Source organism: Arvicanthis niloticus, chromosome 15 (assembly GCF_011762505.2).
Source record: "Arvicanthis niloticus isolate mArvNil1 chromosome 15, mArvNil1.pat.X, whole genome shotgun sequence".
In the NCBI taxonomy this organism is placed as follows: Eukaryota; Metazoa; Chordata; class Mammalia; order Rodentia; family Muridae; genus Arvicanthis; species Arvicanthis niloticus.
In genome coordinates, this window is record NC_047672.1 from 15,102,517 (window position 1) to 15,128,859 (window position 26,343).

General features: G+C 43.3%; 1 protein-coding gene across 1 annotated transcript in view; it reads left to right on the forward strand.

The window, feature by feature from the left end:
* Positions 1-26,242, forward strand: part of Igf2bp3 (insulin like growth factor 2 mRNA binding protein 3) — a 122,593-nt gene extending 96,351 nt beyond the window's left edge. The window contains exons 7-15 of the mRNA XM_034519604.2: positions 151-285; positions 1,953-2,075; positions 3,742-3,877; positions 5,320-5,445; positions 15,197-15,313; positions 20,843-20,917; positions 23,315-23,446; positions 24,029-24,142; positions 24,507-26,242. Coding sequence (XP_034375495.1) covers positions 151-285; positions 1,953-2,075; positions 3,742-3,877; positions 5,320-5,445; positions 15,197-15,313; positions 20,843-20,917; positions 23,315-23,446; positions 24,029-24,142; positions 24,507-24,605 — 1,057 coding nt within the window. The 3' untranslated portion in view covers positions 24,606-26,242. The remainder of the gene's footprint in view (positions 1-150; positions 286-1,952; positions 2,076-3,741; positions 3,878-5,319; positions 5,446-15,196; positions 15,314-20,842; positions 20,918-23,314; positions 23,447-24,028; positions 24,143-24,506) is intronic.
* Positions 26,243-26,343: the final 101 nt, after the last annotated feature.

Here is a 26,343-nt window from a genome sequence, read left to right on the forward strand (position 1 = left end):
GACAGCTCACCATGAGTTTCTGCTTTTTATTAAAGTGGGTCTTCCTTGGTTCTCCTATTAGTCCTGGGGCTTGTGGTTGGTCATTGAAGACTCCTTGTGGTGAATACACACTGACTGTTCTCATTTTCCTCTCCTCATGCCTGCTATCAGAATTGATGTCCATCGTAAGGAGAATACAGGGGCCGCGGAGAAGTCCATTACTATCCTCTCTACCCCTGAAGGCACCTCTGCAGCTTGTAAGTCTATTCTGGAGATTATGCATAAGGAAGCGCAAGATATAAAATTGTGAGTAACGAGGTCTAGCCTGTGAAGAGGGGTCTTTCTTTGTTGCAGATTTCTCTGACACAGTTCTTGGGAATTGCTAAGCAGCCGAGGGGAATGCTATCCTGATGAGATAGTGTTTGTTACTATTGACTTGATGTGAAACATTAAATCTTATAGAAACTGAACTATTCCATTTTCGTTCGTACCTGGATATGGAACAAGCAGCTGTAATGTGGAGGAGCCATGCAGCTAGAAGAAGGCAGCTGAGGCATGTAGCCAACCGAGGGCCCAGAAGTAATTTGGGCTTCACCCCAGATGGCCCCCAGGCCTTTACTGGCAAACCTTGGGCGTTCTGTTTTTGTCTATAGCCAGCCCCACCATGCACAGTAGGGATGGGGTGTGAAAGCCTAATCCTGTGCTAGGGGCAACTGGAGATTGATCTGGGGGACCAGTCTAGAGCTGAGTGTCTCTGCCATCCCACAGTTAGGTTAGGTTCTATGCCACTGTGATGCACTGAACAGAGCAAGGAAGGCTCAAAGAGGTAGCCTGGGACCTCATTGCTTTTATTTACTTTGTAAAGTCCACTGTACGCATGCTTTAGTGATAGGTGTTTGTGTGGGTATAACAGTGTTTTCATTAAAGAGAAAATGAAGGGAAAGTCCACTGCTGTGGAGTCCCTTGTAGCATTTAAAAAGCAGGATATGTAACGTGAAAATTCTGGAAGGGGCGCTGGGGAAGAAGTCCGGTGGGTAAGGTATCTGCTGCTTGGGACCTGAACTTGGGTCCCTAGACCCATGGCAGAGCTGGCTGTGCTGGCAGCATTTGTGTATCTCTAGCTTTGAGGAAGTAGAGACAACAACCGGTCCTGGGAGTTCTCTGGCCAGCATGTCTAGCCAATCTGTGAGCTCCAGGTTCAGTGAGAGCCGCTGTCTCAAAAGATAAGGTGGAGAATGATAGAGGCAGACAGACACCTGACACCTCTGGCCAGCACATGCATGCATGGGTGAGTACACCTACATGCATGTGTGTACACACTCATACCACCTAAGCATGGAAATCGAGAGGGAAGCAGGGCTCCCCAAAGGCACAGAATACAGAGAGCAAGCTCCAGGTCTGCTCTGTGGTCTCCCCATGTGGGACCACTGTTGAGTTTCTTTCTTTCTTTCTTTGTAGCCCTGGCTGTCCTGGAACTCACTCTGTAGACCAGGCTGGCCTCGAACTCAGAAATCCACCTGTCTCTGCCTCCCAAGTGCTGGGATTAAAGGCATGTGCCACCACTACCCGGCCCACTGTTGAGTTTCTAGTACTTGTTTATCTCCGGGTGTGTGGTTTCAGGATTATCTTGGCATTGCACTTTTGTGTGATATTTTTTTATTTTTATGCAGTATTTTGGTTTATACAGTGTGTTCCACTTTGACTAAGAGAATCTATCACTGAGAGTAGATATTACCTGATGTGATTAAAAGAAAAATTGTCTTAAAGATGAATTCCTATGTAAATAACCTGCTATTTTTTACCCTCTGACCTGCATGAGTTGCTGGAATGTAGGTTAATTGCCAGCTCACTTTAAACTGGAGCCAGTGTAAAATTTCTTATTCTGCAGCCAGGGAAAAAATATTTAATGAAAGAACATTGTCTTTTTACCCAGTGGCTTACTCCCTGACTTTATGACCGTTTTTCTATCACAGCACAGAGGAGATTCCCTTGAAGATCTTAGCTCACAATAACTTTGTAGGCCGGCTCATTGGTAAAGAAGGAAGAAACCTGAAAAAAATTGAGCAAGACACGGACACTAAAATCACAATATCTCCGTAAGTGCCATCTTGTTTGTGAATCAGGGACTTCCTCCCTGCTTATAGCTGCTTCTGCTCTGCTGTTAGGCCTGCTGCCTGCCCTGTTTCTGACCATCTTGAAAGTATTGTGTGTTCACCTAGGGGTGGCAGGCATCTTAATCCTTGACATTCATATTTTCCAGCCAGTCTTCATGGCATTGTTGGCATTTATTTCCCAAGTTGCAATTTTAACCTAATTTATTTTATAAATTTTTAATTTTTATATTAAATTATAAATTTATAAAAAATTTTAATATTTTATAAATAATTAAAATAAAATAAATAATTTGTATTTAATAATTACAAATTATTCCACCATTTGACAGCTTAAGACAATAGTCAACATGTATTTCATGGCTTGTTTATGTGGGTCAGCAGCTCAGGACCTCAGCATGGGGCCTGGCCACAGGGCTGCTCTTGAACAGGAGAGGGAACAAGCCAAGGGAGAGAAGGTGCTGGAAGCTGCGATGTCTTATGATGGAATCTCAGAATTCATCATATGATCTACACAAGTCAGCCCTTTTCCATGTGTGTAGAGACTGCAGATTTCTTTGTGGTGGGCATAATTTTTGAGGTGTGCTATCACACATGGATACATGCCTACTGTGATAGTAAGGAAAAGTTCCTCTTTCTGGGGTGGTAATCCTTGGTTTCTATCACAGGAGCCGAGAAAGTGGAAATGGCAGATGCACTGTAAGCCGATGCCAAAGTTACAGTACAAAGTGCTTGACAGGGATGGCGCCGCAGTGGAGGCTGGAACACACACTTACGTAGTCTAAGGAAACTTAGACTCTGTTATAGCGAACTCATGCCTTCATTACATGATTTACATTTCAAACACATGTGAGGATAAGGAATAGTAGCCCATCCATCTGGTGCGAGGTTAGTCTCCACCAAGTTCCTAGCAGTGAAAATGGGTGTTTAACTCTGAGAACATAAATGACAGTCACCCCCACGCCCCTATTCTTTGTGTCTAGGTACGGAGTCCCCTTCCTGTGGTAAAAGTTGCTTTTCCTCTCAAGGCTGCTGTACTGTAGGCTTAGGTGCACACAGATATAACTTCTCATGGCTTGGAAGCATGAGCATGGCCTGAGCTGAGCAAAGGATTTCTTAATGTTGTTTGTTGAGGGGTTTAAGTGGGGTCAACATAGACCATTTAAAAATTTAGTCAATATGGCTTGATTTATGTTATTTCCTTTAGCCAACTTTAATCTAAATTCTGAAAATATTAGAGAAACTTGAGCGCACTCACACAGATGCTGACCTGCCTTTGGGGAGAGCTTTACCGCATTTACCTGCTCATTTCAGAAAACACAGTTGTCAGCTGCTTCTGACTAAGATCAATCAGTAAAGCCTGGTTACCTCCTGGTAGCACCAAACATCCCTTTGCTCAGTCCTCCTCAGTCACTGTCAGTGATGGAATGAAGGGATCAAGAAGTGTTCGGTGTATGTATGAAGCCACGCGCCCCTCGCTTCTGTTGAGGGAGTGGGAGGGAAGCCATTACAAGATCAGATTTGGGTCTTTGGCGCTTGATCCCACACTTCATGATGCTGGGCCAGCTGTTGGGTTTCAGTTGCCATGTGGGGCTGAACGGCTGTCACCTGTCTCCTCCTGACATTCTTGTTTTTACTCTCCTGCCCATAGATTGCAGGAACTGACGCTGTACAATCCGGAGCGCACCATTACAGTTAAAGGCAATGTTGAGACGTGTGCCAAGGCTGAGGAGGAAATAATGAAGAAGATCAGGGAGTCTTATGAAAATGACATTGCTTCCATGAACGTGAGCTCTGGTGTGGGGATGCCATTGTTCTGATGCAGAGTTAAAACTGTCTTTGCTAGAACTTTCAGTGGCTCCAATGCTTCAAGTGCTCTGAGTGAGTGGTCAGCACCATCCCAGGTCCCTGGGATGGCACACAGGAGTTTGCATTGGGCTTAGCTGCCAGTGATTACTAACAAATTAGGTAGCTTTTGCACCTTGGCTTTTTGAAACACAAGGAATGATTAATCCCTGGCCACCAAAGGTTATCACCTCCTTTCCTGTGTTAGTTTGAGGATGTGAGCATTAGAGTCAGGTGAATTAGGTTTATTTCCTGCCAACAGTTTGTGAGCCACAGCTTCCTTCTCTGTATCAGATAGCTGGTGTCTCCTAATTCACATGCTCTTTAAGATTACAAACACCATGCATGCAAACTTACTATCAGAAAAACACAGGTTTAAGTGCCAATGCAGTGTGGAGCGAGCCCAGCAACTTGGAAGGCTGAGGTGGGTGGATTGCAAAGTCATATCCATCCTGAGAATATAGAAGGCCCATATCTTGAATATGGTACAAGTTCAGGGGCTAGTGTAGCTTCTGTGCTAGAGTGCTTGTCTAGCCTCAGCCCCTGCACTGCAGAGTAAGAAAGCTGAAGCACAGGTTTAAATACTGCTGTGTTACCCATAGAAACCTGGGAGATTGAGAATTTCATATGGCAAATGTGGCGAAGGCTTTAAAGGCAAACTCCTACCACTATTTAATGGACAGAATGGTGCAGGCAGTGGAACAGTTAAAAGCCACTGGGTAAAAGGTGCTCCTTAAATGTAAGGTGAGTGACTTAACAAGCTTCAGTTGGTCCTGTCATATGACACAATAACCTGAGAAGGGAACAGCTATACAAGCAACCAAGGCATCTCTACACATATATTTAAAAAATAAATACACAGCTCAGTATTCCCTCCATGGTTCCTGTATCCTCCCAAGGTGTACTTAGTGTGAAGACTGGACCTGATTTCTGAAGGATTCACAGAGAGGCAAGGAATGAAGACCGTCTCCCAGCACTTGTTCTTCGTACCTGCTGTAGTTTCAGAACGTGCAGCTCACTTAGTTCCCCTTTGGTAGTACAGGACTCTGAGGCTGTTTATGGAACACCCGCAGTGTGCAGAGCACCGTTCTGTCTTAAGTGTTGCAAGCTGGTGGAGAAGGGAGAGACCATGCTTCCCCTGCATGCCTTTGAGACTCCTCAGGGCAGTGCAAACCAGCCCTCAAATTTAACAGTGTGAGAAGTGTCAACACTACCTATAATTCTGTGGGAATACCTACTGTGTTTAAAAAAAAAAAAAAAAAAAACTTAGTGTGTTTTTTTTCCCCTATTAGACAAAAGGTCATAATCTGAATTCTGACATTTATAAATACTCACTCCCATGATTCTTTTGGTAGAAAATTAAAGGTCCTCTCTACCATTGCAGCTTCAAGCACATTTAATCCCTGGATTAAATCTGAATGCCTTGGGTCTGTTCCCACCTACTTCAGGGATGCCACCTCCCACCTCAGGGCCCCCTTCAACCATGGCTCCTCCCTACCCACAATTTGAGGTAAGTCTTTTGGCTCTTGTTGCCACATGTAAGTCCCATAGCAGTGCTGCAGTCTGAGCTAAGTGATAAAATGTTCAGGCCAAACTCTGTGTCGAGTGATCTGTCACTTGTCAATGGAAACTTTTAATTTGATCCCCAAATAATAAGCACGAGTTGTTTTGAAGTATTTGGGGGTGGTAGAGTTATACAAATATGTCATTTCAATAAAAAATTAGTTTTGGTGGATTTGTTTTGTTGGTTTGTCTTTGGTGCAGTATTCTGTGTCAATGCTGATTTGTTGAAGCAAAGAAGGTTTTAGGAGATTTTCATGCTGTACACAGTGTGCACACTTGTAAGCCCAGCACTCCTGCTGAGACAGGAGGATTGCAAGGTGGAGGAAATCTGACTTCCATAGCAAGACTTTGTCTCAAAGAAAATTTTTTCTTTCGTTTTTACTACCTAGAAGTTAACTGCTTTTGAAGGCCGGGCTAGGCTGTGCTTGTTTTCCACTGGGTGTTGTGTGTTCATGGTCAGTGAACCAAGGGAGTTTACCTCACAGTTCTACTGTTCATGTACAGAACATGGAATAGTTTATATTTTGTAGAGATTATATAACATCCATTTATTTATTGACACAGGACTTTTTAAATTTATTTTATGTGCATGAGTATTTGCTCACATGTCTGTCTGTCTGTCTGTACCACATGTGCCTGGCACTGACAGATGTCAGAAAAGAGGATTGGAGCTCCCAGAGCCATTGTTATGAATGGCCATGTGGGTGCCAGGAATTGAACCCAGGTCCATAGCAAGAACAATTGCTTTTAACCATTGAGTCTTCTTTTCAGCTCTGGCACAGGGATTTATTTATTTAGACAAAGTCTTTCTGTGTAGCCCAGGCTGACCTCATAGTTGCTGTCTTCCTACCCTGCTCCCCCAGTGTTGTAAGCCATCATGCTTTTTGTAAATCTTATTTTGATATCGGGTTTTTGAGAATAGCTCTGCAGTCCAAAAGACGTCTATCCAGGAAAGTAGAGTACCATTCAGTTTGCATCATTAGTCATCAACATTCTAGGGTCATCCATGACTGATTTCTTCATTTGTTTGACTGTCTTAATACAGCTACCATGCACCTTAAAAGATGTTCAAGTGTTACAGTTTGAGAATTTAATTGTGCCACTACCTAGAGTAAATAAATTGACATTGCTATTCTTCAGGAACACTAGATTACTAGCTTGTCAGCACTGTACCATTTCAAAAGTAAAAATTTCCTTTTCTGACCTGGCACCTGGTGTACATTTGTTTTTTTTTACATGAGCAAAGCCATGGGAGCAAGTCAATCAACAGTGTTCTTCTGTGGTCTCTGCTTCCATTCCTGCCTAGGTTTCTGCCTTAAATCTTGTATCTTTCTCTGCTACTCACTGCAATTGTCTAGTTATTTAATCTTGGAAACTATGTAACGTACTGAGGATGGCGTTCCCAGTGGTGACTGAGTGAGCATCTGCAAGTCATAGGAGGCGTGATGTCATCAGCTGCCTGGTGGGGGTGGGGCAGACTAAAGAAGAGAGGACTGCTTGAGGTGACAATTTTACATCACCCTGGACAACCTGGAGAGCCTGTGTCTCCAGCACAGTGTGCACAGATTGTCAACTGAATATCAAGTATGAATGGATTCATTATACATCATGTGAAGCCTTCAGCTCAGATTTGGGTACTGTGAAGTAGCTGGCAGGTTTGTGCCTGATGGTGACAGTCTTGGGGAAAGAAGATTGGAGACACCCCAAGTCTGATCTATCTCTGCTGTGAATTTTGTGCCGCTGAAGGTCAGGATCCTCACTGCCCTTGGGTCTGTGTTCACAATGAAAAACCTGTAGTCTCAGCCTCCAGTGGCTGGGGCATGAATACTGCTGTGAGTTGTAGCTGTAGGTCAGGTTGGACTACTTGGTGGTGGGACCAGGCAAGCTTGGGCTACAGAGTAAGACCTCGACTTGAAAGCAAGTATGGGGGATAGAGAGAGACCTGTATTGAGGTGTTAGGTATTAGGAAACAGAGTCAGGTGGATCTCCCGAGTTCAAGGCCAGTCAGGTCTGCATAGTGAGTTCCAGGAGAGTCAGAGCTAAATACAGATTCTGTCTCCATGTTTCCCCAGAAAGCCAAGTTTAATACTACACAAAAAAGGTGTAGTTTATGTATTTTCTTAAAGAATTTCCTTTAGAATTGCCAATAGAATAAGGTATTTCATGAGGTATATTTAGATTGAGAGGTAGTGGAGAATGCTAATACAGGTAAAGTCAAGGCTACAAACATTCTTGCTAGAGGAAAGAAGTATAGCTTAGTTTTTGCTTTTTATATCCTGATGGTGATATCTTTAAGGCACATTGGTTTTAGGGGCCTGGAGAGATGGTTAAGGGTACTGGCTGCTTCTCTAAAGGATCCAGGATCAATTCCCAGGTTATGACTTCCTGTAACTTCAGTCCTAGAAGACCTGACATCTTCTGGCCTCCAAAGGCACCAGACACACACACACACACACACACACACACACACACACACACACACACACCACACTAATAATAGTAAATAAACAAACATTGGTTTTTATCAGTCCTGTGGAAGTTAGCAGGAAATTTAAACTGGATCTTGGGGTGAAGGCCCTCTTCCCTTTTTATGCTCCCTGTGCTTCCAGCCTTCTAGTACTTGCCCCATTGTGCTCACCCCTCCCTGATGCCTTTCTCATCCACTCACTGCAGTCTTCTGTGGAGTTCAGCAGTGCTCTCTCCCTGCCTTAGGGGAAACTAGCTTCTCTGTGACTATAATTCCCCCAGGTTGGCAGATTAGAATCCCCCGGGAAGGGCCCTGCCCAGCTTCCTTTTGAAAGCTCCCCAAGTGACTTGATCTGGAGTGAGACTGGCAGCAGTGGCCACCCTGTGTCCCACTTTCCTGAATCAAACCTCAGTGGGAGAGGGCAGAGCTTGGGAGTGTGGTTTTGTAAATGTTGGCAGGGGGTGGGGGTGGGGGCTTCTTGCTGCCGAGAGCTGCTCCACCAGAATGTTTATAGGCAGGAAAGGAGACACAATTGCTGGAGGAAAGCATATTTTTTTTTCACATCAATGTGAGAAAAGATTTGAGAGCATAAACACCCCACTGATGTGTTCTTCTTTCTATCCTGTTCTGTTTTATTTCAGAGAACAGTTTAAAAACCACCACCACCAAATACCTTTACCCTTTTATCTTGAGAGCACCTGTCATTCAAACTCTAGACATCGGTCAAGCCAAAACATGTCTGTGGGGTGCTGCCACGTGTCGGTTCTCAGTCTTCTGAATCTACTGTGATAGGCTGTGTAGATGGAGAATGTACTTGCCTGTGTGTGATGGGAGCAGAGGGCTAGCTTAAATGTTGTCCTAGGGTCAAGCGTAGATGACCCAAGGCTAGTGGTGAGCCTACAGCTCCTCCCAGGACTGTGGAACACCGTTCTCCAGCCCAGAGAGATTACTCAGACTCTAGCCAGCAAAAAAACAAAAAATAATGTTAATGCCTGTAAGGGCAGTGTCTGAAGCATGCGTTGATATTTAACCCTTGATAGGCACCCAACTTTGTCTAGCTGCAAGGAAGCTGGGAAGCAATTGCTCTAGGGGCTGCAATGTGTCTATTAAACATGGATAGGAAAATAGATGTTAGAGCAGCCGCTCCTGTCAGTCTAGGTGGACTTAGCCTTTTCAGCTCTTAAAGGAGACTCCAGAGCCTGTGAGTTCTTTCTTTCAGAGAGCAAGGGAGACTCTAAGTTGTAGACTAGGACGTTTCCTGTCGCAGTCTCCACACCTATGGGTTATTTCTATTGACATGCAGAGCATAAACAGGTGTTCTGAGAATTATCTTGTGTTTTTGCATACCACCTGAAATAAATTACTCTTTTTTCACATGGATGTCTGTGATTCTCAGCTTTATTTCTAAATCCAAATCACTGATATGTTAGTCCCCCCAGTTTGAATTAATCCACAGTTGACCACTGCTAAATATTCACTGAGGAGACAGAGAGAACTCATTTGTACAGCTTTTTTTCTGTTTTGTTATTGTTCTAGTGTATTCCACTCTAGCTTCTCTCAGAAGGTGTCTATAGAAAAATCATAGTGTGTGTAGGGTTTTGAAGGATCAGTGGCCTTAGGTATCCACTAGGGGTCTTTAAGGCAGGACGTAGTATATGTAACTGTACTTACCTATTTGTATCTGGTAAGTGGAACTATTTTGGGAAATATATTTTAAAATTATATGTATATAAAATAATTGGCCTGCATATGTCTCAGCACACCTGAGAAGACCAGAGGAGGATCCCCTGGAATTGTAGTTTTACAAGATTGTAAGACAACATGTGAATTCTGGAAATTGAATCCAGGTCTTCTAGAGAAGCGGCAAGTGCTGTCTCAACTGCTAAGCCATCTCTCTAATCCTGAGACTATAATTTTTAAGGGCAACAGCGAAATTTACCAAAGCCTTACCAGCTTTGCTTTGTTCTGTTCTGTTCTGTTCTGTTCTGAGACCAGGTCTCATATTATCCAGGTCGGCCTCACACACACTGCGTAGACAAGAATGATCCTGAGTTTCTGGTCTCAGGCTTCTTCCTCTGAAGTTCCAGGATCACAAGTGTGCACTACCCTGTTTAGTCTTATGTTGTGTGGGTTTGGACTGGGGCTGCGCACACGCTAAGCAGGCTTCTGCCGACCGAGCTACGTCCCTGACCCTCAGCACTCACTTGTCTGTCCTTCGTTACTACCTCATTGAATGTAGTGTTGTGGGTCTCTGGTGTGAGCTAAGGCTTCCCAGGTATTTACCCTGGGAATGGTGAAGGTGAGCCTGTGCCACACTGAGGCGCCTGTACTTGTGATAAGAAGCGTTCTTTCTTCCCGTTCTTTCCTTGTTCCTGGCTAAGGAGGTAGCTCAGTGGTAGAGCTCTTTACTGTGCAAAGTTCTGGGTTTGATTGCTGCTCGGTTCCAAAAGAAAGACCTTGCTATTGGCACTTATCTCAGAGACTTCAGAGTATTTATTAAAACCATCTTCATCTTTGATGTCGTGTGGAATAATAGTGAATCTCTGCTTTTATTATAAGTGCCTAGTGCTTGCTAAGAGGCGTTTAAGTGTATGTGCGCATGTGTGTGTTAGTGTGCATGTGTGTATTTGTCGGGGGCACATGCATCAGTGTGTGCACGTGTGTGTTAGTGTGCATGTGTGTATTTGTAGGGGGCACATTCATCAGTGTGTGCACGTGTGTGTTAGTGTGCATGTGTGTATTTGTAGGGGACACATGCATCAGTGTGTGCACATGTGTGTTAGTGTGCATGTGTGTATTTGTAGGGGGCACATGCATCAGTGTTGATGTGGAGACCAGGGATCATCCACATTTTGTGTATCATCCTCTTGTTCTCTGCCTTATTTTTTATATTGTATGTTTTTGTATGTTTGTGAGTCTGTATTGGTATGTGTTTGTGTTTCTTTATATGGTGTATGTATACCTGTAGGCGTGCACATGTGTGTGGATGTACATGCACTACAGCTCAGGTGTGGAAGTCAGAAGGGGGATAGTCTTAGACTTCCACTTTGTCTGAGGCAGCCACTTGCCTCAGATTGTCATGCTTATGTGACAAGTACTTCGGGCCACTGAGCCATCTCTGGAGCCTTCCACCTGATTTTTTGGAGTAAAGTTCTTTCACTGAATCTGGTGCTCATTGATCTGGCTCAGCTGTCAGCCAGTAAGCCCCAGGGATTCACCCATGTACATGATGCTCAGATGTATAGATGCATGCCACCGTGCCTGGCTTCTCGTAAGTGCTGACTTCCAAACCTAGGGTTTTAATTTACTGACTAACACATCTCCCTATCCCTAAGAAGTAGATTTGGTGTGTAAACCGCCCCACCACCACCAAGACTTTTTATGGACTTTTAGAATTGTCTGTCTTCTTTATGTAGATTTATTCATTTCTGCTTTGTGAGAGGAGAATGGAGTGTACTGTCTATGGATAAACATCTTGTCCCTGTTCCATTCCAGATCTCTACCCACTCATCCTTCCAAAGTATTCTCTCTCCCAGAACCTGTGAGGTTGACTTTTCCAAACAGCCAAAGTGATGTATCTTCTAAAAGGTTTCAGAAAGTATCTAGTTCCTGCCTGGAAGCTGGTCCACTCAGTACTTAATTGGCAAGACCCTCGTTTATAAATGACAGGAAATGCTCCTTTCAGAAATGCCCAAGCAGTAGGGAAGTGAGAATTGGCAGCTAGAGAGCCAGACAAGGGCTGGGGCACAGTGACCAGAGGCCATACTGGCAGCTTGCAACTGGGTCGTCGGCAGGAATAAACCTGTGGGCTCTTGTCTTCACAACACTGATAGCTTCTTTACACTCTCTAAAGGCTCTAAGATAGGAGTTTGACCTTCAAGTGGCAAGGATTCTTCTCTGACAAGAGCAAGAAAGATGAGCGAGCACTTCTTTGTAGGTCACCAGAAGCACTCTCTAAGAAACAGAGTTGCTGTCTCCTTCTAAGGCCAGGTAGTATCTTGTAGTCCTTAAGATTTTTTTTATTGTGGGTGCAGTAAAACATTTTTAAGCAAGTAAATCACTACATCATATGAAGCCTTAGTTTACTTGGTTATAGGAAAAACTTCCTTTTTCTTTCTTTCCTTTTTTCTCTTCTTTTTTAAGGTTTAGTATTTTGTTCAGGTCATGGAGTTGAGTAAACTTCGTTTTAGTTCCAGACCCAAATCTAGTTAAAAACAACTCCTCCCTTCCCCAAGTACCTATCTTACAGGCCAAAGGAAAACACTGGCACCAGGCCAGGTTCCTGGAGGCTGATCTCTTGGCTACCAGGCATGTCTTCATGCCTTTGTAATGCCTGAGATTTTGTTCCCTGCAAAGTAAATACACTTAACCTCACTGTTTGCTGCTGCTTATATCTTCCCGATGGCGGGTGATTAGGAATTATTCACTGGCAGACTTCACCAGTTACGCAAACGTTCGGCCTCACAGCTCTGTTCTCGCTATTTAGAGACACGGCACAGCGCTTGCCAAGAGTCCGAAGGAAGCTTTGCCATAGGCATCTGGCAGCAATCCACTGGGAAGCAGCTTGTGTCTTTGACTATCTTTCACCCTCAAAGAGGCTGTGCAAGAACGGGTCTCCTTTGTGTTCAGGACAGTGAACGTATACCCAAGGAATGTGTCAGAAGGAAGGTTGATGCCGAGAGGCTTTTCTTCTGTCTGCTTAGGTCTGCCAGTCAAAACGAATGGTGTGTTTGCTTATATGGGGCAGATTCTGAGAACATGGCTTCTCATGCTGGACTCCATGTGAGAACACACTGTACAGACAGTCAAGTGGATGGACATTTCCACAAGCTGTCCATGTTCTCAGAGGAAAATTCCCTTGTGAAATAACTTATGGCCAGCAAGATGGCTGGGGGGATGGAACTGGAGCCAGGGAAGATGGGTGATGTTCAGAAATGCCCTCTTCCAGCTTCAGATGGCTGCTGAGTCACTTAAGATGTGTTGCCAACAGTGCACACGACTCAGCATTGGTCGGGGCTCCATCTCCTGTATGGAAAGCACAGTTGCTTCAGACTTGGCTTGCACTGCTGGGCAGGTCCTCGTGCTCTCAGGGCAGCAGCTTTAGTCACAGGGCAGGACATTCTGGCCTAAGACTCATGCATCGAACTTTGCTGCTGTTGTGATACTGTGTTGTGGTCATTTCAGCCGTCCCTTTTCCAGAGCTGGGGTGCGGGTACTTCAAAAGACAGTTCTGAAATTCTCACCATCATTCATGTTTAAAATTCAGCCACCCCTCCCCAACCCCCTTTCTTTCTTCTTTAAGACAGGGTTTCTCTGTGAAGCCCTGGCTGTGCTGGAACTAGCTCTGTACACTAGGTTGTCCTTGAACTCAGAGATCCACTGCCCCTATCTTTAAATTTCTTATTGCAAATAGCTTCTTCTACCTCTAGAGATGTAAACATATAACATCTTTAAAGCACAATGCATTTTACTGCTTTATTGGTGACTTACCTTTTTCCCACCACTATTTTTTTATTTCAGAATTTGTTGGTAGTATTTATGTGTGGGTGGTTTGCTTGCATGTATGTCTGTGTAGCACATATGCACAGTGCTCACAGAGGTCAAAAGAAGAGTGTGGGTCTCTTGGAACTGGAGTTACAGATGGCTGTTAGCCATGTGGGTGCTGGGGGTTAAGTCCGAGTTCTCTGGAAGAGCAGCCAGTGCTCTTAATGGCCCCCACAGTATCTTCTTATGTGTAGCAAACTTCTTCTGTGTAACAAGCTCTAGAACAATAATTTATCCTAACTATAGGTGACAAAGATGCTTAAATAGGAACAGAAATAGGTTGCATTATCTCAGCCACAAGGATCAGCTTCCTTAAGCCTGCCTTCTCCAGCTCAGCTTCCTGAACTCTTCTCTGACATCTTCATGGCCTGAATGGCACCTGTTGCCCCCTTCCCAAGACCCCTTTGGTGGCTGTCTTAGGGTTTGTTGCTGCAAAGAGACATCATGACCATGGCAACACTTATAAAGGGCAATATCTAATAGGGGCTGGCTTATAGTCTCAAAGGTTTAGTCCATTATTATGGTGGGAAGCATGGCAGTGTGCAGACAGGCATGGTGCTGGACAGGTAGCCGAGAGTTCTACATCTGGATTGGGAGGTATCAGGAAAAGAGAGCCACTGGGCCTGGCTTGGGGTTGAGCTTCTGAAACCCCAAAGCCCATCCCCAGTGACACACTTTCTCCAAAAAGGCTATACCTCCCAGTAGTGCCCATCCCCAAGAGCCTATGGGGACTATTTTCATTCCAACCCCTACCACTGCTAATGTCACCTCTTCCTGGAGTAGGCTTCCTGCTGTTAGAAGGTGAGTGGAGAGTAAGCAGTTGGAGCAGCTGCTGCATTAGAACTCACCCCACTGCGAGTACTGCACTTTGGGATGGCCTTGTGAGGGATGACCGAGCTGTCTCTGAGTGACAGTGTCCTTTAGCCCTGCTGTAACGACTGTGTGACAGGAGCCTGGAGAGGGCACGTGTGACCAGTACAGGGAAGCATGAGTCCATCTGTGCATAACCTATCAGGATTTAGCTTTCAAAATGGTTTCTGACTATTTGTATATAAGATGCCAAGGGAGTGCGGGGAAGTGCACGGGAGGGAAGTGTCTTACAGCGTTTTGTTACTAAAGTAAAGGGTTTTCCTTTTCATTCTGTTGCGTGTGCTAAGTGTGGAGTGATAACGGTGTGCTCTGTCCCATGTAGGAGCTGTTCACTCTCTGTGTTTAAGAATTAAGGCCTGGGGTTGGGGATGTAGATCAGCAGAAGAGTGCTTGCCTCACAAGCACAAGTGTTTGTCTTTGGCTCTGGGGGAAAAAGAAGGGAAGGAGGAAGGAAGGAAGGGGGGGGTCACTAAACTCTGGACTTCCATATACTTCACTGCTGTCTAGTTTGTGATGTGTAGTCTGAAAGCCACCTTAAATATGTTTTAAATATTAATAAAAAGACGGCAAAGTATCTATAATTCAATGAGATTTTGAAGTTTAGGAAAACTATGTAGACAAAGGTGAGATTTTAACGACTGGTCCTTTCAGGACCACTTTGGCTTCATAGGTGAGCTCTGGTTAGTTCATTCTGGTTCTCCATACCTTCCTTCCTAGTGCTCCTACTGTATGAGAGTGTACCTGTGCCAAAGGTGAAGGCGCCATTCTTTTGCTGCCAGTCAGTAAGCATTCATGTCCTGGCTTTCTTTTCTTACAGCAATCCGAAACCGAGACTGTGCACCTGTTTATTCCCGCCCTGTCCGTTGGCGCCATCATTGGCAAGCAGGGCCAACACATCAAACAGCTTTCTCGCTTTGCAGGAGCTTCAATTAAGGTACTGTTGTGCACATGGTGGGCTCTCCTGGTTCTACAAGAAAGCCAAAGTGGTGGGCTGAATGAGGAGTGTGACAGGAACCCTACAACAATGGCCTAATTGTGTTTAGTTAACATGTCTCTCAGACAAACTGGTCTGCGGAGAAGCCAACTGGACAACATGTTGGTGCCTCTGAGATTTTGACTTAACAACTTCTAGCTCATCTCTACTTCCCATGCTCTTCAGAGTCAGTCTGAGCCGGACAGTGGTGCGTACGCCTTTAATCCCAGCACTCAGGAGGTGGAGGCAGGTGGATATCTGAGTTTGAGGCAAGCCTAGTGTACACAGAGAACCTTGTCTTGAAAACAAAACAACAACAACAAGAGTCACGTCTGTCCCCAGCAGTCTTTCCCATAAGTTCATTGCTAGGGGATAGTTTTGTGTATATTCCTTTCTCAGGACTTGGCCAGGCACAGCTGAAGTGGCAGCAGGGAAATAAAAGTTTTGTGTTGTCAACTAAGTATTTATTGTCTAAATGTGGGACCACTAGTGTTTGTCAGAAGACATCATTGTCTCTGCGGGATCTGTATTTTGATGTGTTGAAACAATTCATTATTAGATACGAGGGGCATTTGTGTGTGTGCATGCACACCTATGTGAGGGTGTGTGTGTACACGGAGGTTAAGTCTGCTGGTTCCTCAGTCACACGCACTTTATATTCTGAGATGGTGTGTTACTGACCAGCTCACTGACTCAGCGGGCTGCCTGGCCAGTGAGTTTCAATGTGTCTGCCCTTTCCAGCTCGGGGCTGTTTATATGCCCCATCCTCGGATTCTTGCTTTAAAACAAAGGTTGCCAGGTTTGAAAAGTTCACAGCTTTCTTCCAGAAATGGTCAGTGGGAGCTTTTAAAAGCTCCTAAAACTGGGCAGTGGTGGCGCACACCTTTAATCCCAGCACTTGCAGAGGCAGGCGGATTTCTGAGTTCGAGGCCAGCCTGGTCTACAGAGTGAGTGCCAGGACAGCCAGGACTACACAAAGAAACCCTGTCTTAAAAAACAAAAAAAAAAAAAAAAAAAAACCAAAACCGAAAATGCTCCTTTAAAAAAAAAAAAAGATTTAATACAATTTCTGTAAACATATAGATTCCACTTCTAGCTATCTATCCATGAGAAATGAAACTTAGCATAAGCTCCCCTCCCCCCAAAGAAAATTAGGATGTTAATAGCATTTTTATTGGTAGCTATCCCAAATGCCTTTCATGTGCAGATAAAGTGTAATCCATGCAGTGAGTCTGCACAGTAGAAGTTACTGAGTAACACTGAAGGTAAGAGTGTGAGAGAAATGTCATGTATTGTGGTAACAGAAGTCAGAAAGGAAGCCCTCACACTATATGGTCCATTTATGAAATAATTCTGGAAAAGGCAGAGCTACAAGAACAGCAAGGAAGTCTGGCAGCTAGACACTGAAATGGGAGATGCACAGAGATGCTGCTTGAGGGGCTGGGAGAGAGAGGACTGTTCTGGGATTGATTTCCCTGTGGGGGTAGTTAACCTGAGTACATATTTGTCACTCTCTAGAACTGGACAACAAAAAGTAAAATTTGCTTTATGTCAATTAAATTAAAATTCAAAACACAGAAACAGCCCTTACATATTTTTTTGTAGAAGAGACAGCAAAATTGAGGGACAGGAAATTCAGTTAATTTCAGTGAGCAGTAAAGGAACAGGCGTGGGAACGATGAGGTGTGAAGTCTTTAATGCCCTGCTAGTTATTAAGTTTTTTTAAATCAGTGTTAAGACAGGCAGAGAGATGGCTCAGCCGTTAGGAACACATACTTCTGTTGTAGAGGACCTCAGTTCAGTGTCTTTAACTTAAGTGTCAGGATCCATCACACTCTTCTGGCCTTGTGGGCACCTGTACTGAGGTGTATACCCCATCCCCAACACACTCACATACACTTATTATTATTATTATTATTAAAATATTTTAAAAAGTTATTCTAGCACATGCTCACATATACACAATGAACTACGCTCATTTCTTCCTGCCTTCATTAGGTCTTCTAACTGGGCTGGGAAAATGTGTGTTTTCAGAAAGCCTGAAAAATAATCTCCAAGATTGGCTGTCTCTTTTGCCATGTGATACAGGATTAGATATGGTTACCTTTTTGTGCAGTTTCATTACACAGATACTGGGGTTGGTTTTGTGTATGTGTGCACCTATGTTTATTACACAGATACTGGGGTTGGTTTTGTGTATGTGTGCACCTATGTTTATTACACAGATACTGGGGTTGGTTTTGTGTATGTGTGCACCTATGTTTATTACACAGATACTGGGGCTTGTTTTGTGTATGTGTGCACCTATGTTTATTACACAGATACTGGGGTTTGTTTTGTGTATGTGTGCACCTATGTTTATTACACAGATACTGGGGCTTGTTTTGTGTATGTGTGCACCTATGTTTATTACACAGATACTGGGGTTTGTTTTGTGTATGTGTGCACCTATGTTTATTACACAGATACTGGGGCTTGTTTTGTGTATGTGTGCACCTATGTTTATTACACAGATACTGGGGTTTGTTTTGTGTATGTGTGCACCTATGTTTATTACACAGATACTGGGGTTGGTTTTGTGTATGTGTGCACCTATGTTTATTACACAGATACTGGGGTTTGTTTTGTGTATGTGTGCACCTATGTTTATTACACAGATACTGGGGTTGGTTTTGTGTATGTGTGCACCTATGTTTATTACACAGATACTGGGGTTGGTTTTGTGTATGTGTGCACCTATGTTTATTACACAGATACTGGGGCTTGTTTTGTGTATGTGTGCACCTATGTTTATTACACAGATACTGGGGCTTGTTTTGTGTATGTGTGCACCTATGTTTATTACACAGATACTGGGGTTGGTTTTGTGTATGTGTGCACCTATGTTTATTACACAGATACTGGGGTTGGTTTTGTGTATGTGTGCACCTATGTTTATTACACAGATACTGGGGTTTGTTTTGTGTATGTGTGCACCTATGTTTATTACACAGATACTGGGGTTTGTTTTGTGTATGTGTGCACCTATGTTTATTACACAGATACTGGGGCTTGTTTTGTGTATGTGTGCACCTATGTTTATTACACAGATACTGGGGTTTGTTTTGTGTATGTGTGCACCTATGTTTATTACACAGATACTGGGGTTGGTTTTGTGTATGTGTGCACCTATGTTTATTACACAGATACTGGGGTTTGTTTTGTGTATGTGTGCACCTATGTTTATTACACAGATACTGGGGTTGGTTTTGTGTATGTGTGCACCTATGTTTATTACACAGATACTGGGGTTGGTTTTGTGTATGTGTGCACCTATGTTTATTACACAGATACTGGGGCTTGTTTTGTGTATGTGTGCACCTATGTTTATTACACAGATACTGGGGCTTGTTTTGTGTATGTGTGCACCTATGTTTATTACACAGATACTGGGGCTTGTTTTGTGTATGTGTGCACCTATGTTTATTACACAGATACTGGGGTTGGTTTTGTGTATGTGTGCACCTATGTTTATTACACAGATACTGGGGTTGGTTTTGTGTATGTGTGCACCTATGTTTATTACACAGATACTGGGGTTGGTTTTGTGTATGTGTGCACCTATGTTGCCCTCAGACGTCTTTCTCCATTGCTTTCTGACTTATTTACTGCCTTGGGACAGGGTCTCTGACTGAGCTCGCAGTGCGCCGGCCAGCCACTGTGTTCCGGTCATCCACCTGTCTCTACCTCTCATGTTGAGGGTATAGGCACATGCAGCTGGGCCTGGCTTTCTTTTTGGGTGCTGGGGATTCCCACTCTAGTCCTTGTGCTCACCCAGCCATCCCCTCACCCCTGAGGCAGGTGTTTGGTACTACCAAATCATAATCATTTAATGTCTTCACTTATTTTTTACTTATTTTTTGACATTGAAGTTATAAATTAAGAATTTATCCACACTAAAGTAACACAACCTTATTTCTTTAACAGAAGCTTATATGAATAGACTTGGTTAGTCAAAGGATATGAACCCTTTAGTAGCCAGCCTGGTGGTGGGTGCACATACCTTTAATCCCAGCATTTAGGGGGCAGAGGCAGGCAGATCTCTGTGAGTTCAAGACTAGCTTGCTCTACAGATCAAGTTCCAGGACAGCCCAGGCTACACAGAAAAAAAAACAAAAAAACAAAAAACTAAAAAAAACCTATCTTGGAAAAAAAAATCAAAATGGGAGGAGGAATATAGAAGCCATAAACACTGTCCATGTGTGCATTCCCTTAGCCTGGCTCTCTATCATTGAAAGTATTTAAAACAGAATGAAACAAAACAAAAGAAAACAAAAAAAGAGCTGGAATGCTAAAGAATGACACCGTTGCAGAGTTTCCTGTGAACAAAACCCCAGGAATTTGGACTAAATGCAAGGAACGATTTGCTTGTTTGTCAGGCTCAGAAGTCAGTGCCTGCATTAGTACATCTAGGTATCAGTTTGACTCTGGGTGACAGAATGGTAGCTTTATTTTGAAGGGAATTGAAAATAAGACTTGATTTATTCTAAAGTCTTTTTCTAGAAAACTAACTCAAGTAATCAGCAGTGATGATCTTCAGCGATTGAATTGGGGTGACTTGTATTTTTTTTTTTTTTTTTTGTCTTACATGGTTTTATAATGTAACAATTAGATTTTATTTGCACAGCAAGTGTCAGGGGCTCTCAGTTGAACCTAGAGCTTATCAATAAGGCTGTTTGGCTGCCTGGTTGATCTGAGGAACCCATTTTATCTCTTGGTGCTGGAACTGTACAAGTGAGCGTCCATACTCCAGTTCTTGCCATTCATAGCAGACTTTTTACTGAGCCATCTCTTCTGCCCAGATGCCCTTAAAACAAACCCTAACTGGGTTACAGACCCTTTCTTGTGACTCTGGGCATGCTGGCTTCTCTCCCTACTGACTCTGCACTGTTTTCCCAGCCTGTACTTTTGATTTCGTATACTCCATGGAAACTGAGGCATCTCCTGCTCAGTTATACTGGTTAATGTCCTGTGTCCTTCAGTGAGTAGACTTGGGAGCAATTTACCCAGTAGTCTTAGCAACAAAAAGTATACAAATAGTTTAAGCAATCCACTTCATGTACAACTGGAGTTATGACCAAGAGCACAGGTAGTGGATGCATCTAGCTCTCTCAAGCCTTTTAACTGTACAATTATGGGTTGGGTCCTTTAATGTCCCCAGCCTTCTGTGCTCCCATTGTAAAGTGGTTATCCTTTAGTTAGATGTGTTATGGGTTGGCTCAGTGACTGTACATGCAGTTTTACACTAGAGTCAGGCACCACTTTAATACTCAGTAAATAGTGTGCTGTACCTGACTGGCCCATATTAATCATAGCCTCTCCGTAATTCCTTTCCAGAAGGCATTTAATTGTGCAGCTCAGTCAATCATGTGTAGATGTCAGGCTGGTTTGCCTAAGTTTGCCAGTGACACCCGAAAGTATCCTAACTGGCTGGTGATGGGTCTATTACAGATCGCTCCAGCCGAAGCACCAGATGCTAAAGTGAGGATGGTGATTATCACTGGACCACCAGAGGCTCAGTTCAAGGTATGTGTTGTGGAGGGCACAGGTAACGAGAGGGAGCGAGATGCTGCTGCCTTCTCCAGCTCCTGTATCAGTGAAAATTACAAGATCAGAGTGGAACCACACCAGAATTATTTCACAACCATAAACCAAGAACCTTTAGTTTTGAATTCTTTAAGGGTGTTAGTTTACTGTCACCACTGAGGCGGTTGGGATCCTAACACTGGCATAGACTGCTAATGAGCCTTGTAAATCTGTTTCTCAACATCCCATTCTGTCTTGGAGATGTCATATTGAGTTACAGTGGCCCCTTTTCTCTTACCTTCACCTAGCACTGTCCTAGGATTTTAGGTTAGGGCTGTGATGTCATGAGATCTGGCTTTAACTACTCAACATTTATTGGTATCTGGTGTCCGTGTGTTCTGAGGTGATGGAGACAGCTTGGCAGCTAGGCCCCCATTTCAAATCCTTGTTTGGCCATTCACCATTTATGTGACCTTAGACAAGTTGTTCATCTCCCCATGTCCTCATCTATAGAATGGACATCCTAGCGTCTCTATCCTAGGTAGAGTGTATCCAGTGTATAGTGCTTGAAACAAGCAGCACCACCTCCCTCTGTGCTCCTGTGAGAGCCAACTTTGAGGCAGTCGGTGAAGCCAAAGTCACAAGTGCCTTCATTCTAGTGAACAGTCAGTGTGGAACACCATGTCTTAGGCAGCTAAGTGCTGCGTTCTGTAATGGTGTTGGTTGACTATCACCATTGGGATAGCTGGGACTGTCTATTCATTAATTCAGTATCTTTTTAAAAAATTACATTTATTTATTTTATTTATTCATGGGAGGAGTGGGAGGAGCATGTGCATCACAGCATGCTCTGGTCAGAGAACATCTGTGAGTCAGCCTTCTCCCACTATGTGGGTCCTTGGGACTTTGTTTACCTACTGAACCACCTCACCAGCCCAACACTTGTGTCTTAGTCCTGTGTCCCACTAACAGCTGTGTAAAAGGTCAAGCATTCACTCTTAACCTTAGTCTCCTCTGCCGTTTCTTAACACTCCATAATACTGCCCAGAGCTCACCCCGCCATCTCTATCTGGGAAGAAAAAGACTAAACCAGAGTCTTGCTATGTAGTTGCACTGCCTTGAGCTATATTCTAGACCCTCTTTTGTTTTGAATCGATGAAAATCCAAAGCTGCTTCACATCATTTCTGAAGTGAACAGAACACGTAAATCTTAACACCTTGAGCACTACTGCCTATGCGCGCCAAAGTGACGTGTACCCCTCCCAGCAGCCTCCTAGTCCAGTTCATGTCAGAAATCTGAAATGTTAAAAACTGGCTATGAGTAGGTTACAGCTCCTTTCTAGCATATGAGAAACCACAGGTCTGATACCTACCATACATGTATGCACACATATGATACAGATATACATGCAGGCAAAACACACACATAAAAGTAAAATTTATTTAAAAAAAAAAAAAAAAAGAATGTATAGAAGATTGTCGAGTGGGATGCGTGTTTTGTCTTCTCTCTAATCCTCCAGATGGGCCTCCTTAGCAATTCCATACCAGTGAAAATCTGGCTCTTCCGGCTTTCACGGCTTTCTTGGCATCTTATCAGATTAGCCCAACTTAGAATTCCTTCCCCTTTGAAGTGTAAGAGAACAAATTCGTGGTTGCACACAATAGGAGGTTCCAGACAAAACATCTAATCGTATACAGGACACATTAGTCAAGTACTAGAAGTGTACATTAACTTGATTTCTGTAGTCTCTTAGGAGACAGGCTCTTACTCTGTAGCCAAAGCTGGCCTCACACTTGTAGCTACACCCTTCTTCAGCCTCCTAAGTGTCATACCCAACATTTTAGCTTCCATAAAGCTGAAATCACCTGAGGAAGAGCTCTGTTTAAGTAGAAAATGCTCATATTGGCAAGCTCCTTGTGAACCCGAGTCCCTGGTTATGTAGTTCTTCCTTAGTTTCTTTTGCTCAAGAACAGTGCAATCTCTTTTCTTATTTGAGGGTAGGAGAGGCTTCATTCAAGACTGGAGTGTGAACGCTCATCTGCCCCTAAAATCATTTCTGACTAGGCCTTCTACTAAATGCTTTATGTTCAGCATCCAGCTGACTCTTTAGGTGCTGGTGTGCAGTGTGGGTATCATAATGACACTGTTAACAAATATCACTGCACTCTGTCCATATCCTCCTCTTGTCAGTAATCCAGTCGCCTTGCCTGGGAAACAGTTAGTGTCAACCCTCTCTGAGGCTCCTAACTACTGTCTCTTACTGTTGTTAGTCTTCATTCCAGATGTTGATGTGCCACTACAATGGATATTCCAGGTTGATCCAGGTTGTCTTCAAAGTTAACTGACCTTTTGTTTCAAGTGTGAATGATACTGACAGGACATATTGTCATCTGTAGGCTCAGGGAAGAATTTATGGAAAAATTAAAGAAGAAAACTTTGTTAGTCCTAAAGAAGAGGTGAAACTTGAAGCTCACATCAGAGTGCCGTCCTTTGCTGCTGGCAGAGTTATTGGGAAAGGAGGCAAAACGGCAAGTACCCTAGCAGCAGCCTACCGTGCTGGAAGAAGGTGCTGCAGGAACCGAGCTCTACCCCAGGCCTTTGGCTAGTTTATAAAAAGTGGGATCATCTTGACCAAGGTTTGGAAGAGATTTCCTTCTTTCTGTAACCTGCTAGTGAGACTGCTGCATACTTGAGACCAGGGCTCTGGTCTGGGACTTAAAAGGGGCATGCAGCATTCTCACATATAACTTGAACTTTTTATTCTATAAACCTTAAAGGACAGGAAGTGAAGCTTTACAAATTATTTTCAAATTGCAAAAAGTAATTTGCAGACTTTCTCAACTAAGTCATTTCCAGATCTTTAACTCTGGAGTAACATATAGAGCCCACCCGGAGCACAACTTGAGGACCTGAGTCTGGTTTTGCTGTTTACTTCTGTAATGGGTTTCTTTGTCCAGACTTGAGTTCAGTCATGTTAAAATGGGAATTGTAGCTCCGAGAACTGTTGGAGGATAGAATGAGCTCTGTAAAGCCAGAGCTGTGTCTAGTTTACAGGAAGTGCTTAGGAAATAAACTTTTAATGCTTAGTGATATAATTTTATCTATTTTAGGTGAATGAACTCCAGAATTTATCAAGTGCTGAAGTTGTTGTCCCCCGTGACCAGACACCTGATGAGAATGATCAAGTTGTTGTCAAAATAACTGGCCACTTCTATGCTTGCCAGGCAAGTGGCTTCTAAAATAACAAGGTCTTACAGCTCTATCATAGGGCTACCATTCCATTTATATATGTCTATGTCTATGTGAACATTTAGATGCTCATGGGTCATAGTGTTGGGTGGGGTATTGAAGTGCACTGTTTCTGCTGTTACTCAGGCTAGCTTTGAATTCCTTGGTTTCAGAGATCTCCACACCTCAGCTTCTGTCCTATGCACCACTGTGCCTGGCTGTGCTTGGCACATCTAGTTTTCCTGTCAGCCAGCACACTGTTAAATACTGGGCACAAGGATTCCACCTTGATGTTGTTGCAGTAGAGTAACTTAGTAACTTTGGACTGTGCAGATTCTATGAAGTTCTGTCCTTTTGTAGGTTGCCCAGAGGAAAATTCAGGAAATTCTGACTCAGGTAAAGCAGCACCAACAGCAGAAAGCTCTGCAGAGTGGACCACCTCAGTCAAGGCGGAAGTAAAGGCTCAGGAGACAGCCACCACAGAGGCAGATGCCAAACCAAAGACAGATTTGCTTAACCAACAGACGGGTGCTGACCCATCCAGAATCACATGCACGAGTTTTTACCTAGCTGGTTGTTTCTGAGGACCAGGCAACTCGAACTCCTGTCTCTGTGAGAATGTATACTTTATGCTCTCTGAAATATATGACACCCAGCTTTAAAAAAAAAAAAAAAAAAAAAAAAGTGGGGGTAGGGAAAGAGAACTCTGCACTTCCCTTGTGATATCAAAGTATAACAAACATGCTAATTGTTCTTAATATCCCTCCATAATGCCAGAAACTGGCATAAATGGTACATTCACTAAATTTGTCAAATAAATTTAAAACTAGATTGTTCCTAAGTCCAATTGTTGAAATTGGATCAAAGTAGGACTGTCACAGGAACACAATGTTAAGCCATTAGAATAGAAGAGCTGTTGTGTCCTGTTTCTCTAACACTAACGTGGATAACCTAAGGGAAGTGCCAACCGCTGTTGGCGGGTATTAGACGTGCATTTTTACTCAACTACCTCAGGTATTCAGTAATACAGTTAAAAGCAAAATTATTCCTTCTTTTGAAAATTTTATATACTTTATAAAAACTCCAACCGTTTTTTTAAAAAAAAATAAAATTTAACAGTTATCAGCTGATAGGCAAGTAATTGAAAAAGTAATTTTTCATCTGGCTGGTGACAGTAAAGTTGGAAAAATAATTTTGCATTTTTTGAGCCTTTTGACAGTAGTTGGAAAGTCCACTAAATGTTCAAAGATAAGGAGCAGTGCCTATTCTTGGAGAGCAGCAATGCCATGTATTCCTTTGTTCATATTTGGGAAGGTTGTTGATGGTACTGACCGAGCAGAGTGGTGGCAGGTCTGGGATGGCTATTGTAAAGGGCTCCAGAAGACTTGGGGATTTGTGTTTAGCTGTGTGTGGGAATTTACCACAAAAATGGAAGTGTGTCAGTGAAGAAATTCAGAATTTAAACAATCAGCTTGAGTTTGTTTCACAGGATGCTCAGCTTGCTAGCACACTTGAGATCAGACCATGCTCTGAGCAGATGTGGAAAGAACTGCTTTGTGAAGACCAGGGGGTCAGGTGGTGTGACAGGGCTCAAGGGTAACAAGAGCTGGGTCCTGTGCCTGGCACTGTCAGAGCCTAAGCTATTTTGAAGATTTCTTTTTAAACAGTGGGAAGAATGAAGTCCACCAAAAATCTTCTATGAAATGTAGCAGTTTCTGTCTACCTTGCAGTTACTTGACAGTGAGTCAAGGTAGGGGATCCAGCAAACGGTTTTGGGGATTCAGACTGTGGAAACATCTGACTTCCCTTTGCTTTTCCTTAACTTAGTGGCAAAGCCTTGTCTGGATACTTGTGGGTGTGTGTGGTCCTCAAGGCCATGCTGCTTTCTGAACTGTTTGGTTGCTTTGTTCTACGGTGGTTAGTCATGTTACACTGTCCTTGAGGGTATTCTGTCACCCTTCAGAAAGTCACTTTGCCTCATTTGTGTTTCAGGATTAACTTCTACATGCTTTTATGTTTTTCTGAACATCAGCATATCATTTAGACATTGTGAAAATGAATTCCTAAACATTTTCATAAAACCAGTCTATTTTGTAGTTTTAGTCAAAAAGTGCCCCTTTTTACAACTGAAGTCATATAGCATTTTCATATGATGGATTTAAACTGCTTAAAAAAAATGTGACCTGCTCTCCTGCTT